This window comes from Nerophis lumbriciformis, linkage group LG14 (assembly GCF_033978685.3).
Source record: "Nerophis lumbriciformis linkage group LG14, RoL_Nlum_v2.1, whole genome shotgun sequence".
Taxonomy (NCBI): domain Eukaryota; kingdom Metazoa; phylum Chordata; class Actinopteri; order Syngnathiformes; family Syngnathidae; genus Nerophis; species Nerophis lumbriciformis.
This window is the reverse complement of record NC_084561.2, coordinates 24,191,014-24,206,285: the sequence shown is the minus strand read 5'-3', so window position 1 is coordinate 24,206,285 and position 15,272 is coordinate 24,191,014. Positions and strand designations below refer to the sequence as shown.

The 15,272-nt window shown below is 41.1% G+C and overlaps 1 protein-coding gene across 10 annotated transcripts in view; it reads right to left on the bottom strand.

Moving 5' to 3' along the window:
* Positions 1–7,559: 7,559 nt before the first annotated feature.
* The window catches only part of sgip1a (SH3GL interacting endocytic adaptor 1a), a 93,546-nt gene continuing 85,833 nt past the window's right edge, over positions 7,560–15,272 (bottom strand). For all 10 annotated transcript variants that reach the window (XM_061975758.2, XM_061975757.2, XM_061975765.2 and 7 more), the window contains one exon: positions 7,560–13,485. In XM_061975758.2, the coding sequence (XP_061831742.2) occupies positions 13,463–13,485 (23 nt within the window). In that variant the 3' untranslated portion in view covers positions 7,560–13,462. The remainder of the gene's footprint in view (positions 13,486–15,272) is intronic.

Genomic DNA, 15,272 nt, shown 5'->3' with positions numbered 1-15,272 from the left:
AAATCACCAAAAATGATTCCCGGGCGTGGCCACCGCTGCTGCTCACTGCTTCTCTCACCTCCCAGGGGGTGAACAAGGGAATGGGTCAAATGCAGAGGACACATTCACCACACCTAGTGTGTGTGTGACAATCATTGGTACTTTAACTTTAATTACATCTTAAAAAAACAAAAAATTGAAAAAAAAGACATAAAAATAAGAAAAATACAGCTAGATGGAACAATACAAATACAGTTGATGCTAACTATAATACTGACTGTATTTGTAACACAACGCTTTGTTTATCAATACACACTTTAAGACATTTTATTACAAATATATGTATAAATACGCACATATATATATATATATATATATATATACAGTATATACACATATATATATGTATATATATACATACATATGTATACATATACATATATACATACATATGTATACATATACATATATACATACATACACATATATATACATACATACACATATATATACATATATATACATGTGTGTATATATATATACATATATATACATACATATGTATACAGATACATATACAAACATATATACATATGTATATATATATATATATACACGTACATATATACATACATATATATATATACATACATACATATATATGCATACATATATACATGTGTATATGTCTTAATAAGGTTATCCAAAAAATAGTGCTCAATACCGTAGTAGAGCGCAATATATGTATGTGTGGGAAAAAAATCACAAGACTACTTCATCTCTACAGGCCTGTTTCATGAGGGGGTTCCCTCAATCATCAGGAGATGATTGAGGGAACCCCCTCATGAAACAGGCCTGTAGAGATGAAGTAGTCTTGTGATTTTTTTCCCACACATACATACATGTGTATATATATATATACACATATGTATATATATATATACGTACATATATATACATACATATTTACACATATATACATACATATATATATATACATGCATACATATATATACATATATACAGGTAAAAGCCAGTAAATTAGAATATTTTGAAAAACTTGATTTATTTCAGTAATTGCATTCAAAAGGTGTAACTTGTACATTATATTTATTCATTGCACACAGACTGATGCATTCAAATGTTTATTTCATTTAATTTTGATGATTTGAAGTGGCAACAAATGAAAATCCAAAATTCCGTGTGTCACAAAATTAGAATATTACTTAAGGCTAATACAAAAAAGGGATTTTTAGAAATGTTGGCCAACTGAAAAGTATGAAAATGAAAAATATGAGCATGTACAATACTCAATACTTGGTTGGAGCTCCTTTTGCCTCAATTACTGCGTTAATGCGGCGTGGCATGGAGTCGATGAGTTTCTGGCACTGCTCAGGTGTTATGAGAGCCCAGGTTGCTCTGATAGTGGCCTTCAACTCTTCTGCGTTTTTGGGTCTGGCATTCTGCATCTTCCTTTTCACAATACCCCACAGATTTTCTATGGGGCTAAGGTCAGGGGAGTTGGCGGGCCAATTTAGAACAGAAATACCATGGTCCGTAAACCAGGCACGGGTAGATTTTGCGCTGTGTGCAGGCGCCAAGTCCTGTTGGAACTTGAAATCTCCATCTCCATAGAGCAGGTCAGCAGCAGGAAGCATTAAGTGCTCTAAAACTTGCTGGTAGACGGCTGCGTTGACCCTGGATCTCAGGAAACAGTGGACCGACACCAGCAGATGACATGGCACCCCAAACCATCACCCAACCATGCAAATTTTGCATTTCCTTTGGAAATCGAGGTCCCAGAGTCTGGAGGAAGACAGGAGAGGCACAGGATCCACGTTGCCTGAAGTCTAGTGTAAAGTTTCCACCATCAGTGATGGTTTGGGGTGCCATGTCATCTGCTGGTGTCGGTCCACTCTGTTTCCTGAGATCCAGGGTCAACGCAGCAGTCTACCAGCAAGTTTTAGAGCACTTCATGCTTCCTGCTGCTGACCTGCTCTATGGAGATGGAGATTTCAAGTTCCAACAGGACTTGAAGTCCGAGAACCATGGACTCGGACTTGGAGGTGCTGATTCTCATCCCAGTCGCTTCACACTCGGCTGCGAACCGATCCAGTGAGAGCTGAAGATCCTGGCCAGATGAAGCCATCAGGACCACATCATCTGCAAAAAGCAGAGACCTAATCCTGCAGCCACCAAACCAGATCCCCTCAACGCCTTGACTGCGCCTAGAAATTCTGTCCATAAAAGTTATGAACAGAATCGGTGACAAAGGGCAGCCTTGGCGGAGTCCAACCCTCACTGGAAAAGTGTCCGACTTACTGCCGGCAATGCGGACCAAGCTCTGGCACCGAGCATACAGGGAGCGGACCGCCACAATCAGACAGTCCGTTACCCCATACTCTCTGAGCACTCCCCACAGGACGTCCCGAGGGACACGGTCGAATGCCTTCTCCAAGTCCACAAAACACATGTAGACTGGTTGGGCAAACTCCCATGCACCCTCAAGGACCCTGCCGAGAGTATAGAGCTGGTCCACAGTTCCACGACCAGGACGAAAACCACACTGTTCCTCCTGAATCCGAGGTTCGACTATCCGGCGTAGCCTCCTCTCCAGTACACCTGAATAGACCTTACCGGGAAGGCTGAGGAGTGTGATCCCACGATAGTTAGAACACACCCTCCGGTTCCCCTTCTTAAAGAGAGGAACCACCACCCCGGTCTGCCAATCCAGAGGTACCGCCCCCGATGTCCACGCGATGCTGCAGAGTCTTGTCAACCAAGACAGCCCCACAGCATCCAGAGCCTTAAGGAACTCCGGGCGGATCTCATCTACCCCTGGGGCCTTGCCACCGAGGAGCTTTTTAACTACCTCAGCAACCTCATCCCCAGAAATAGGAGAGCCCACCACAGACTCCCCAGGCACTGCTTCCTCATAGGAAGACGTGTTGGCGGGATTGAGGAGGTCTTCGAAATATTCCCTCCACCGATCCACAACATCTGCAGTCGAGGTCAGCAGAACACCATCCCCGCCATACACGGTGTTGATAGTGCACTGCTTCCCCTTCCTGAGGCGGCGGATGGTGGTCCAGAATTGCTTCGAAGCGGTCCGGAAGTCGTTTTCCATGGCTTCCCCGAACTCCTCCCATGTCCGAGTTTTTGCCTCTGCGACCGCTGAAGCCACACACCGCTTGGCCTGTCGGTACCTGTCCGCTGCCTCACGAGTCCTATGAGCCAAAAGAACCCGATTGGACTCCTTCTTCAGCTTGACGGCATCCCTCACCGCCGGTGTCCACCAACGGGTTCTAGGATTACCGCCACGACAAGCACCAACTACCTTGCGGCCACAGCTCCAATCAGCCGCCTCGACAATAGAGGCGCGGAACATGGTCCATTCGGACTCAATGTCCAGCACCTCCCTCGTGACATGTTCAAAGTTCTTCCGGAGGTGGGAATTGAAACTCTCTCTGACAGGAGACTCTGCCAGACGTTCCCAGCAAACCTTCACAATGCGTTTGGGCCTGCCAGGTCTGTCCGGCATCCTCCCCCACCATCGCAGCCAACTCACCACCAGGTGGTGATCGGTAGAAAGCTCCGCCCCTCTCTTCACCCGAGTGTCCAAAACATGAGGCCGCAAATCCGATGACACAACTACAAAGTCGATCATGGAACTGCGGCCTAGGGTGTCCTGGTGCCAAGTGCACATATGGACACCCTTATGTTTGAACATGGTGTTCGTTATGGACAATCTGTGATGGGCACAAAAGTCCAATAACAAAACACCGCTCGGGTTCAGATCCGGCAGATACAGCAACATTACATTATCAATTTTGGTGATGTAGAAAAGTTACAATCAAATCAAATTAGCTTCATGGCATGGCCTCTTAACTTCATGTGAGTGATTATGATTGACGACACCTGTTGACTTCTCTGAGCCCATTTGATGTGATGCAGTCATTAGACTCGGTTACAAACGCGACAATGGGAAATTCAAAAGAACTCAGCACAGATCTGAGAAAACCAATCATTGACTTGAACAAGTCAGGAAAGTCACTTGGAGCCATTTCAAAGCAGCTTAAAGTCTCAAGAGCAACTGTGCAGACAATTATTCGTAAGTATAAAGTGCATGGCACAGTTTTGTCACTGCCACGATCAGGAAGAAAACGCAAGCTATCACCTGCTGCTGAGAGAAAATTGGTCAGGATGATCAAGAGTACTTTAAAACAGCTATAAACTTGCCGTAGCTTTTGGTTGCTAGGCAACCGCTTTGAATTGCGGTAAGGCGCCGTTGGCTTGAGGCTAACGGCTCTTCAAACTAGCCTTATTTCAGCGTATCAGTGCCTCTCCATCCATCCATCCATTTTCTACCGCTTATTCCCTTTGGGGTCGCGGGGGGCACTGGAGCCTATCTCAGTTACAATCAGGCAGAAGGCAGGGTACACCCTGGACAAGTCGCCACCTCATCGCAGGGCCAACACAGATAGACAGACAACATTCACACTCACATTCACACACTAGGGCCAATTTAGTGTTGCCAATCAACCTATCCCCAGGTGCATGTCTTTGGAGGTGGGAGGAAGCCGGAGTACCCGGAGGGAACCCACGCAGTCACGGGGAGAACATGCAAACTCCACACAGAAAGATCCCGAGCCTGGGATTGAACCCAAGACTACTCAGGACCTTCGTATTGTGAGGCAGACGCACTAACCCCTCTTCCACCGTGCCTCTCAACTGACCAAAATCTGGTCGAAGATGCCACGTGACTCTCCTGTGGCTGTGATCACAAATCAGTGGTCAAAATCTTCAGACTTAACAAAAACTCCGGTAGCAGAAGCGGAGCCTTTTTCTTTGCGTCCTTTCTCATTGACAGGAAGTGACGTTTCCCCAAACAGCTCAATTTTTGTTTCATGTTCCATGTCAGAAAACCAACAAATTTAGCTGAACTGCACCAATTATGTCAAGATGAGTGGTCAAAAATTCAACCAGAAGCTTGTGGATGGCTACCAAAGGGACATGTAACCAAATATTAACATTGCTGTATGTATACTTTTGACCCAGCAGATTTGCTCACATTTTCAGTGGTACCATAATACATTCATAACCAAACTTCATGAATGTTTTTTGTGACCGACAAGTATGTGCTCCAATCACTCTATCACAAAAAAATAAGAGTGGTAGAAAAAATATTAGAAAACTTAAGACAGCCATGACATTGTGTCCTTTACAAGTGTATGTAAACGTTTGATCGCAACTGTATATGTGCCTTATTGTCTGGTGCAGCAGATATACGTAAAACTATTTATTTTTTTATGAAATTTGCTGGGTGTGTTCTATAACGCGGAAAATAAGACACGCCAATTTGCAGAATGTTTACAAAAATGACTGGCAATAATGTAGACAACACTTAGAACAGTGTTTATCAACCACTGTGCCACGACACTAGTGTGTCGTGAGATACAGTCTGGTGTGCCGTGGGAGATTATCTAATTTCACCTATTTGGGTTAAAAATATTATTTGCAAGCCAGTAATTATAGTCTGCAAATATTTTGTTGTTGTTTAGCTGTCTAGAGCTCGGCAGAGTAACCGTGTAATACTCTTCCATATCAGTAGGTGGCAGCTGGTAGCTAATTGCTTTGTAGATGTCGGAAACAGCGGGAGGCAGCGTGCAGGTAAAAAGATGTCTAATGCTTAAACCAAAAATAAACAAAAGGTGAGTGCCCCTAAGAAAAGGCAGTGAAACTTAGGGAAGGCTATGCAGAACAAAACTGGCTACAAAGTAAACAAAAACAGAATGCTGGACGACAGCAAAGACTTACTGTGGAGCAAAGACGGCGTCCACAACGTACATCCGAACATGACATGACAATCAACAATGTCCACACAAAGGATAAAAACAACTGAAATATTCTTGATCGCTAAAACAAAGTAGATACAGGAAATATCGCTCAAAGGAAGACATGAAACTGCTACAGGAAAATACCAAAAAAAGAGAAAAATCCACCAAAATAGGAGTGCAAGACAAGAAGTAAAACACTACACACAGGAATACACCAAAAAACTCAATAAGTCACGGCGTTATGTGACAGGTCGTGACAGTACACCTACTTTGAGACAAGAGCCATATTGATGCATGCTTGGTTATGGTTTAAAGGCCTACTGAAACCCACTACTACCGACCACGCAGTCTGGTAGTTTATATATCAATGATGAAATCTTAACATTGCAACACATGCCAATACGGCCGGGTTAGCTTACTTAAGTGCAATTTTAAATTTTGCGCGAAATATCCTGCTGAAAACGTCTTGGTATGATGACGTCTGCGCGTGACGTCACGGATTGTAGAGGACATTTTGGGACAGCATGGTGGCCAGCTATTAAGTAGTCTGTTTTCATCGCACAATTCCACAGTATTCAGGACATCTGTGTTGGTGAATCTTTTGCAATTTGTTCAATGAACAATGGAGACAGCAAAGAAGAAAGCTGTAGGTGGGAAGCAGTGTATTGCGGGCGGTGGCTGCAGCAACACAAACACAGCCGGTGTTTCATTGTTTACATTCCCGAAAGATGACAGTCAAGCTTTACCATTGGCCTGTGGAGAACTGGGACAACAGAGACTCTTACCAGGAGGACTTTGAGTTGGATGCGCAGACGCGGTACCGTGAGTACGCATGCAGCTGCGGCTTCCAAACATTTGATCGCTTGCCCGTACGTGCGTGCCGCTATGTGCATGTCACGTACGTAACTTTGGGGAAATATATGTGCTGTATGAACATTGGGGAGGTGAACAGTACTTTGAGCTGTGGGATTGAGTGTGTTGTGCAGGTGTTTGAGTTGTATTGGCGGGTTATATGGACGGGAGGGGGGAGGTGTTTGTTATGCGGGATTAATTTGTGGCATATGAAATATAAGCCTGGTTGTGTTGTGGCTAATAGAGTATATATATGTCTTGTGTTTATTTACTTTTTTAATCATTCCCAGCTGAATATCAGGTCCCACCCGCCTCTCACAGCATCTTCCCTATCTGAATCGCTCCCACTGCCCTCTAGTCCTTCACTCTCACTTTCCTCATCCACGAATCTTTCATCCTCGCTCAAATTAATGGGGGAATCATCGCTTTCTCGGTCTGAATCGCTCTCGCTGCTGGTGGCCATGATTGTAAACAATGTGCAGATGTGAGGAGCTCCACAACCTGTGACGTCACGCTACTCGTCTGCTACTTCCGGTACAGGCAAGGCTTTTTTATCAGCGACCAAAAGTTGCGAACTTTATCGTCGATGTTCTATACTAAATCCTTTCAGCAAAAATATGGCAATATCGCAAAATGATCAAGTATGACACATAGAATGGACCTGCTATCCCCGTTTAAATAAGAAAATCACATTTCAGTAGGCCTTTAAAGTCATATCCAACAATTGCGACAACGACTTTTTACTGTCAACTGAGTTTCGTTTTTTTTAATGATTTCTGCTGGTGGTGTGCCTCCGGATTTTTTCAACGCAAAAAATATGCCTTGGCTCAAAAAAGGTTGAAAAACACTGACTTAGAAGGAAACATACAGTCAAGAAACTCCAAGCACACGTAGTTTCAATTAATTTTTATTGGATTTGGAAGGAAGCGAACTAAGTTGCTGAATCCATTTTAGCATTGATCTTGCATGGCGTCGGATGTTAAAGCCGTCTTACTCACAGCACAGGGAAAAAACAAGACTGTTGTTGTTGGTCAACATCAATACAGGTGAGTGAGTACACAGCACAGCACATCAAGTAAAGGTTAGGTAGAGGCTCCCCTGCATGCTCTACAAGCAATCATCAATTACTGCAGGACACATTCACTACAGAAACGAGCCGGAGGAAAAGTTTCTATATTAAAGGATGGATGCCGGAGACGACCGGTGACCGATGCAATGGGCATTGGTAAATAAGAAATGTCTGTAGTCACCGTTGTGTGATGGTTTCAACTTCCTGTCGGGGGCAGGAAGTGTTGCAACAGGACATTATAAGGAAAGGGATAATGGCTTCCTTGCTTAGTTTAAGATGCTTCTACAACAGACCTTACAAGACTATGTTTGGATTTATTGAACACAATATTGACAAGACAGTACCAGGGTTGGGGGGGTGTGACTCCTCCTCCTCCTCCTCACATACAAACTTCATGTTGGCATCTGGGAAAAATAGACATTAGCACACTTGTTGTCGTCCCCCCCGCACAATTAACAATAAAATATTTGCATTTTTTTTTCCCCCCCGTCAGTTTTAAAAATACTCAGCTTATCCTCATTCACAGGGTCAAAGGACAGGGCACACGCACATTAAGTCATACACACAAAAAGCATTTTGGTCAACTTAACCTCGCTCCACAACCTCATCATGTCATCTCACAGAGACCATTATTACAATGATGCAAAATAAAGCTATGGACTCCAGTGCTGGTTGAAGGACCAGGGAATGGAATTTTGGGGGGACTTTGGGAGAGAGTGTGTGACACAGGTTATGTTTAAAAACAGATTATGCAGATGTTGAGGATGTGAAACGTTGAAAGGGGCAGAAGCTTTTAAATGTTTGATAAAAGCCAGTACAGCAGATCCATGATATTCGCCGGGATTGCATTCAAAGACACAACAAGAATGGCGGAAAAAACACACCCATTAAAACAACTACTTCTAATACTAATTTGCAGCTTCACTCTATTGCAGATGTTTTTAAAGCATATTTTACGTATTTTTTTACAAGCTTTTTCCAAACAATAAAATGGTTAAATGAACTAAAAAACATCAATACCACAGTAGTACAGTGATACCTCAAATTAAGAGTGCCCTAATGTTAGAATAATTGTATCTAAGTTATCACAAAAACTTTGTGTTTCAATGAGTTCCCGACGAGAAGCCAAAACATGTCTTTGAACCTACCAAGAAGAAGGCTTGTAAAACTCCAGTGTGTAGGGGGGAAGCAACATGAAGGTGTTCTGTTTCTTTCATGTATTGTAATCAACAGAAATATATTGTTTTAACCCAAGACTACAAAGCGGAGAGAAGGCAGGATCTGTCCAAATTCCAAACACCTCTCTTATAACCCTTTTACGAACCTTTTTTTGAACTCTTTTACGAACCTCTTTTTCAACTGTTTTGTAATCAAAGGCGATGGCTGTTTACGACCCCGTCCCTTTGGAAGCAGCTGTTGCCATGTGGTTGGGGAAAGTCCAAATAAAAGAAGGAGGCGTACAATCTTTCGCCAGAGCGTGTTGAGACACTGTACAAGGGTACAGTGCCCACTGTCCAGGCCTCTCTTCTCAAATTGAGCCAAATTGAATTCTGTCTCTGATTCTTTGCTTCTTGTCCTGTTTAATAGATGTCATCAGTGTTTGAACCTGACACCCAACTTAAGAGTGTTTTGAGATAAGAGCTGTCTCTCGACTAATTGTTAAGCTTTAGATTCTCAGACTGTGGTGGTGGTACGCAGGCTCTATCTAGTTGTACACCAAAGAATCACTTAGCTCGGGGGTTAGTAACCTGCGGCTCTCGCTCTTTAGCGCCACCCTGGAGATTGTGAAAATGGAAAAAGATGAAAAATATATATATTTTTTGTTTTACTATGGTTTCTGTCGGAGGACATACATGACACAAACCTTCTTAATTGTTAGAAATCCCACTGTTTAATATGTTTGTGTTTATACTTCACTGATGAGAGTATTTGGCGAGCAGCGTTTTGTCCTACTAATTTCAGTGATCCCTGAACTCACCGTGGTTTGTTTACATGTACAACTTTCTCCGATGCTGCCACAGAAAGATGTGTTTTATGCCACTCCTTCTTTGTCTCATTTTGTCCACCAAATGCTTTATACTGTGTATGAATGTACAAAGGTGAGTTTTGTTGGTTATTGACTTGTTGGACTGCTAATCAGGCATATTTGGTCAGTGCATGACAGCAAGCTAAATAACATGCTAAATAGGCTAGCTGTATGTACATACTGCATCATTATGCCTCGTTTGTAGGTATATTTGAGCTCATTTAATTTCCTTTACTTATGTCGCCTGTGTATTTAATTTATATGTGCATGTTTCATGACACATTATCTGTATGTCTATTGGCTGCATTTCTGTTTAGTTTGTGCGCCATGTTGTTCCAGACCACAGTAAACGTTACCCAGCTTGCAAAGATTGTAATAAAGCCATTAGAAGACTTGGACACACATCTACAGTTTACCGTTGGCCATTATAAGCCAGTAATTTCCAGGAGTTATATCATCCTGTGAGAAGCCTCCATTTTACTAATGTTTTCCAATGTTGAAAAAATGTGTAGAATAAAAATTAAAATACAACTTTTCTGTCAACGAAGATTTGCGTCAGCATTTGATAGTAGGCTAATATAGACACTTACATCATGTGTTGCCTTCATTATAACACTTATAAAAGGCTTTTAATTTTTTGCAGCTCCAGACAGTTTTTGTGTGTGTTTATTTGGTCCAATGTGGCTCTTTCAACATTGTGGGTTGCCGACCCGTGACTTAGCTTATAACTAGAGATTGACACACAGTAACTTTGTTTCTCCAATATTGGGAAGGAAGAAAGTGAGCGTTAAGGACAGTGCTGAGAAGAAGAAAACATTCTATTAAAGTAAGAATTAATCGAAAATATGACTTGGTGAAGCAATTCAAGCTTAACACTGCTAGTTGGCACCAAACTGAAGCAGAATGAGTTGATAACGCCAGCAAAGTGCGTTAAAATAATATCCAAATGGAAAGACATTTATCAATGAAAATATGGAGAAGCTGCTGATGGTGTGTTGACTAAGAAGCAGCTGGAATGAGATACCGTAGAAGTCCACTCTCCAAGGTAAATAATTTACATTATTATTACATTACTTTGTAAAAGTACTGTAGTTGTTTGTTTACATTCTATTGTGTTGTTTTTATACAACATTTCTTATTTAAAAGTTATTTTTTCTTTTTAAAAGGCATGTTACATTTTAGAATTGTGCTGTTAATAAATTGATTAAGATTAATTCTAATTTGAGACATCGATTTGAGATACAAATGATATGAGTTAAGAGCTTCGTCATAGAACCAATTAGCTCGTAAGTTGAGGTACTTCTGTATTAAATAAAAAGAGTGTAAAGGTGACTATGACTATGTCTAGAGAGCTCTCATAATGTTAAAAAACGTATTTAGAATGTTGTAAACAGATTTTTTTACTATGAAATATTTGATTGATAATGAAGAGTTCCTACTTTGACGGATTTTCGTTTACCACGGTCAGTCCCGGAACCAATTGACAGTGATATACGAGGGTTAACTGTTGTCTAAACGTCATAATTCAAGATGCTTTATTGTTGTCCATTCTTTAACATGTACAAGACACATAAGAACTGAAATTAAATTTTCGGTACAGTCCCACTAAGAGCAGACATACGTTACAAGGGGACAAGACCGGACCGCCAACGGGTCAGCCACTTACGGCACTCCTTAAAAAATAATAATATGCGGTTATTAAAAGCATTTAAAAATTTACTTTTCACTTTAAGAAACAATCACAGGTATGCATCATAATAGGGAAGTTACACAATATCTGGTCTTGCCAAAGCATCTATCTGCTTGAGGGACAGCGCCCTCTGTTGGATTCATAGCTGCAGCTACATTTGTCGCCCTGCAGATAGCGCTATCAAACCCCTTTCCACTTAATTTACCCCCCCGTCCCCCCAAAAATGAATTAGTTACAGCCAAAGCATTGATACCTTAAGAAGCACAAGGAATGATCTTATGTTCCTCGGTGTGTGTGTGTCAATTTAAGAAAAAGATGTGACCTATGCAGCAAAATGTGTTAATCAGAAGGTGATCATTTCGGCTCACAAGTGACAGCTTGTACTAAATAAAGTCGGAAAAGTGTGGTGCCATATTTGACATCGGTTTACGTCTTCGTCATCGCTCTAAATGGAGTTAAAATAAAGGAAAAATCCCAAAGTGTGGGATCATTTTGATCTGTGCAGCTATTTGTTTAAAAAAAACACCAAAATAACAGTTATATTTCCTCACCATTACATTTTTTCAGCAGATGACTGTTATTAATTGCTAACAAAGTATCAGTGCAATGCCCATACAGGTAGTGAGTATGCCATTCACTCGCTGAGGCTGCATTTACCCATCAGTCGTTACAATTTAAAGAATGCCGAACCACGAATAGGCAGGGATCTACTGTACCGTCATGTCTCGTATGAGTGGATTAGTGATTGACAGGTGTATAGAGCCATAAAAATGGCACAGATGCGCTCAGCTAACTTCCAGCATGAAAGTAAATTTGCATTTCAATGTGGTCTACATTAACACTGCTTTCACAAAGCAAAACACAGCATCCAGGATGATATTCATCTTTTTTAAGTTACCCGACCCCACCCATATATATTTATATATAGCTCAAAACTTCTGTTGCACTTGAATTAAAAAAAAAATATACCTGAAATAAATTGAAAAAAAATTATACGTTTTACTGTACACATTTACTCAACTACACATAAACAAAACAAAAAAAAGAAATATTTATACCTTTAAGGGTTCAGAGTTGTGTGATACCATTGAATTTCTATTCATATACAGAATCATATTTTATACAACAAATCATTTCATTAATAATTATAATAAAAAATAGTATGCTGTCGTGGTGTCTGGAGTTAACGCTGCTGTCATGGACGACAACAGAAAGGCTACCTGACAATACAAGGAGAACACCAAACGCCCTTTAAGATATATATTATTAATTTAAAATGACACTTTATACACTTAATTCTTCTCCACAGGTTTCCTTGTTTCATTAGCAGTAGACTCGTTCATCATTGCAGCTGCCTACCGGCTTAAAAAACAAAGAAATAGCAGTTAAAACGTCTGCTCAGTGCATTTATATAGAAAAGAATACATCGACGTGATCCAAAGGTGCTAGGACCCTGTCGAACCAGTGGATGAGTCAGGAAAAACACGTTTTTTTTTCTTTTTAAACACAAGCATTGACGTCAAACTAAATCAGCTGAAGGACAGTGGTTCTCCACCTGTCTGTATCTGTATTTAGCGCTGACGACTTTGTTATGTGCTAATATGTGACTCACGTTGATATAGAACCCTTTTAGACTAGAATAATACCCAAGCAAACTTGTTGAAGTTTGTATACAGCAAACAGCACTACATCCACAGTAGAACATGGCTGGACCTCGCTGGTCAGGCAGCTGCAGTGAAATATCACCACCCATTTGACCAGAGGCACAGACTTAAAAAAAAAAGAAAAAAAAAAAAAAAAAAGGAAAGAGTTCAAGAGTGGAACGGAAGCAATTCAGATGTTATGAAACAAAATACAAATACGGTTGTTACACGACCTAAAACTGTTCCACAATGCAATTGAAAGTTTTACAATACTGCTGAGTAGGTAAGATGTGGTCCTGCACTCAGACAAAAGGTGAAGGGAGATGTTTGTCTGTCCTCTGCGTCATCCTCAGTCTCCTTTTTACATTAGTTATCCGCCAGGTACTTTCCTTCAAAGTAAAACAAAAACAATGTTGGGTTAACTCCTTTCCCGAATCAAATGTAAAGAAAACAGACAACAAAACCTGAATCTTTAACGCCACTATAGTTCATTCATATTTCCCCTATAGTGCATCCGGAAAGTATTCACAGCGCTTCACTTTTTCTACATTTTGTTATGTTACAGCCTTATTACAAAATGTAATCAATTCATTTTTGTCCTCAAAATTCTACAGACAATAAATACCCCATCATGACAATGTGGAAAGTTTTTTTTTTTAATTTGGCAAATTTATTTAAACTAATAAAAAAAAAATCACCTGTATGCATATAATCACAGCCTTTGCGCAATACTTTGTTGATGCACCTTTGGCAGCTATTACAGCCTCAAGTCTTTTTGAATACAATGCCACAAGCTTGGCACACCTATGGACAGTTTCGCCCATTCCTCTTTGCAGCACCTCTCAAGCTCTATCCGGTTAGATGGGAAGCGTTGGTTTTCATCCATGATGTCTCTGTACATTGCTGCATTCATCTTTCCCTTTATCCTAATACTAGTCTATCAGTTCCTGCCACTGAAAACCATCCTCACAGCATGATGCTGCCACCACCCTGCTTCACTGTAGGGTTGGTATTGGTCTGGTGATGAGCGGTGCCTGGTTACTTCCAATCATAATGCCTGGCATTCATGCCAAAGAGTTCAATCTTTGTCTCATCAGACCAGAGAATTTTGTTAGTCATGGTTTGAGATTCTTTCAGGTGCATTTTTCTTACTAAAAAATGGCTTTCGTCTGGCCACTCTTCCATACAGGCCTGATTGGTGGATTGCTGCAGATATGTTTGGGTTCTTGGTCACCTCCCTGACGAGACTAAGATGAATGCAGCAATGTACAGAGACATCCTGGATGAAAACCGCTTCCCATCCAACCTGATGGAGCGAGACAGGTCCTGCGGATAGAAATGGGCAAAGAGGAATGGGAGAAACAGCCCAATGATAGGTTTCTTAAATGTATTCCATTTTGGAATAAGGATATAACAAAATGTGGAAAAATGTATGTTCCGTAAATACTTTCTGCACGCACTGTACTTCCCCATACACTGCTTGGCCAAAAAGTCGCTCACTATTGTACCACATAAGTTTGTTTTCTAAATGTGTTCTAGTAAATCCAACATCATTCATGAGCAACATTTGCACTGACTTCAGGAACTACAAGTTGATTGTGTTGTTCAATATTTTGGGTGTTTCCAGTTGCTTGAAAAAGTATTCATACGCATTGAACTGTTCCACATTTTGCCACAGTATGACCACAAACAAATTGTCACACTTTTAAAATAATCGCCCAGGTAATTTTTTGTTAAAATTGTTTTTTTGCCTAAATCATCTCATCATGACGGCCACCTATGGTAAAATTGCCTACATCTTCATTTGATCAGATCGTGAGAGTTTGCCCCTTTAAGATAATAAATAGCCTTTGTAAAGTGTGTGTGACACTTATAGTGAAGTTTTTTTTTCCTGAACAACTTGAAAAAAGGAGTTAGCCGATCATTTACACAGAGTGACGACGAAATATTAGTGTTGTCAAATGATTAAAATGTTGAATCTATTTAATCACAGAGTTGCTATGGATTATTTTCGATTAATCATCATTAATTGTTAAATACATGTATCATACTTGCCAACCCTCCCGAATTTTCCGGGAGACTCCCGAAATTCAGCGCCTCTCCCGAAAACCTCCCGGGACAAATATTCTCCCGAAAATCTCCCGATTTTCAGCCGGAGCTGGAGGCCACGCCCCCT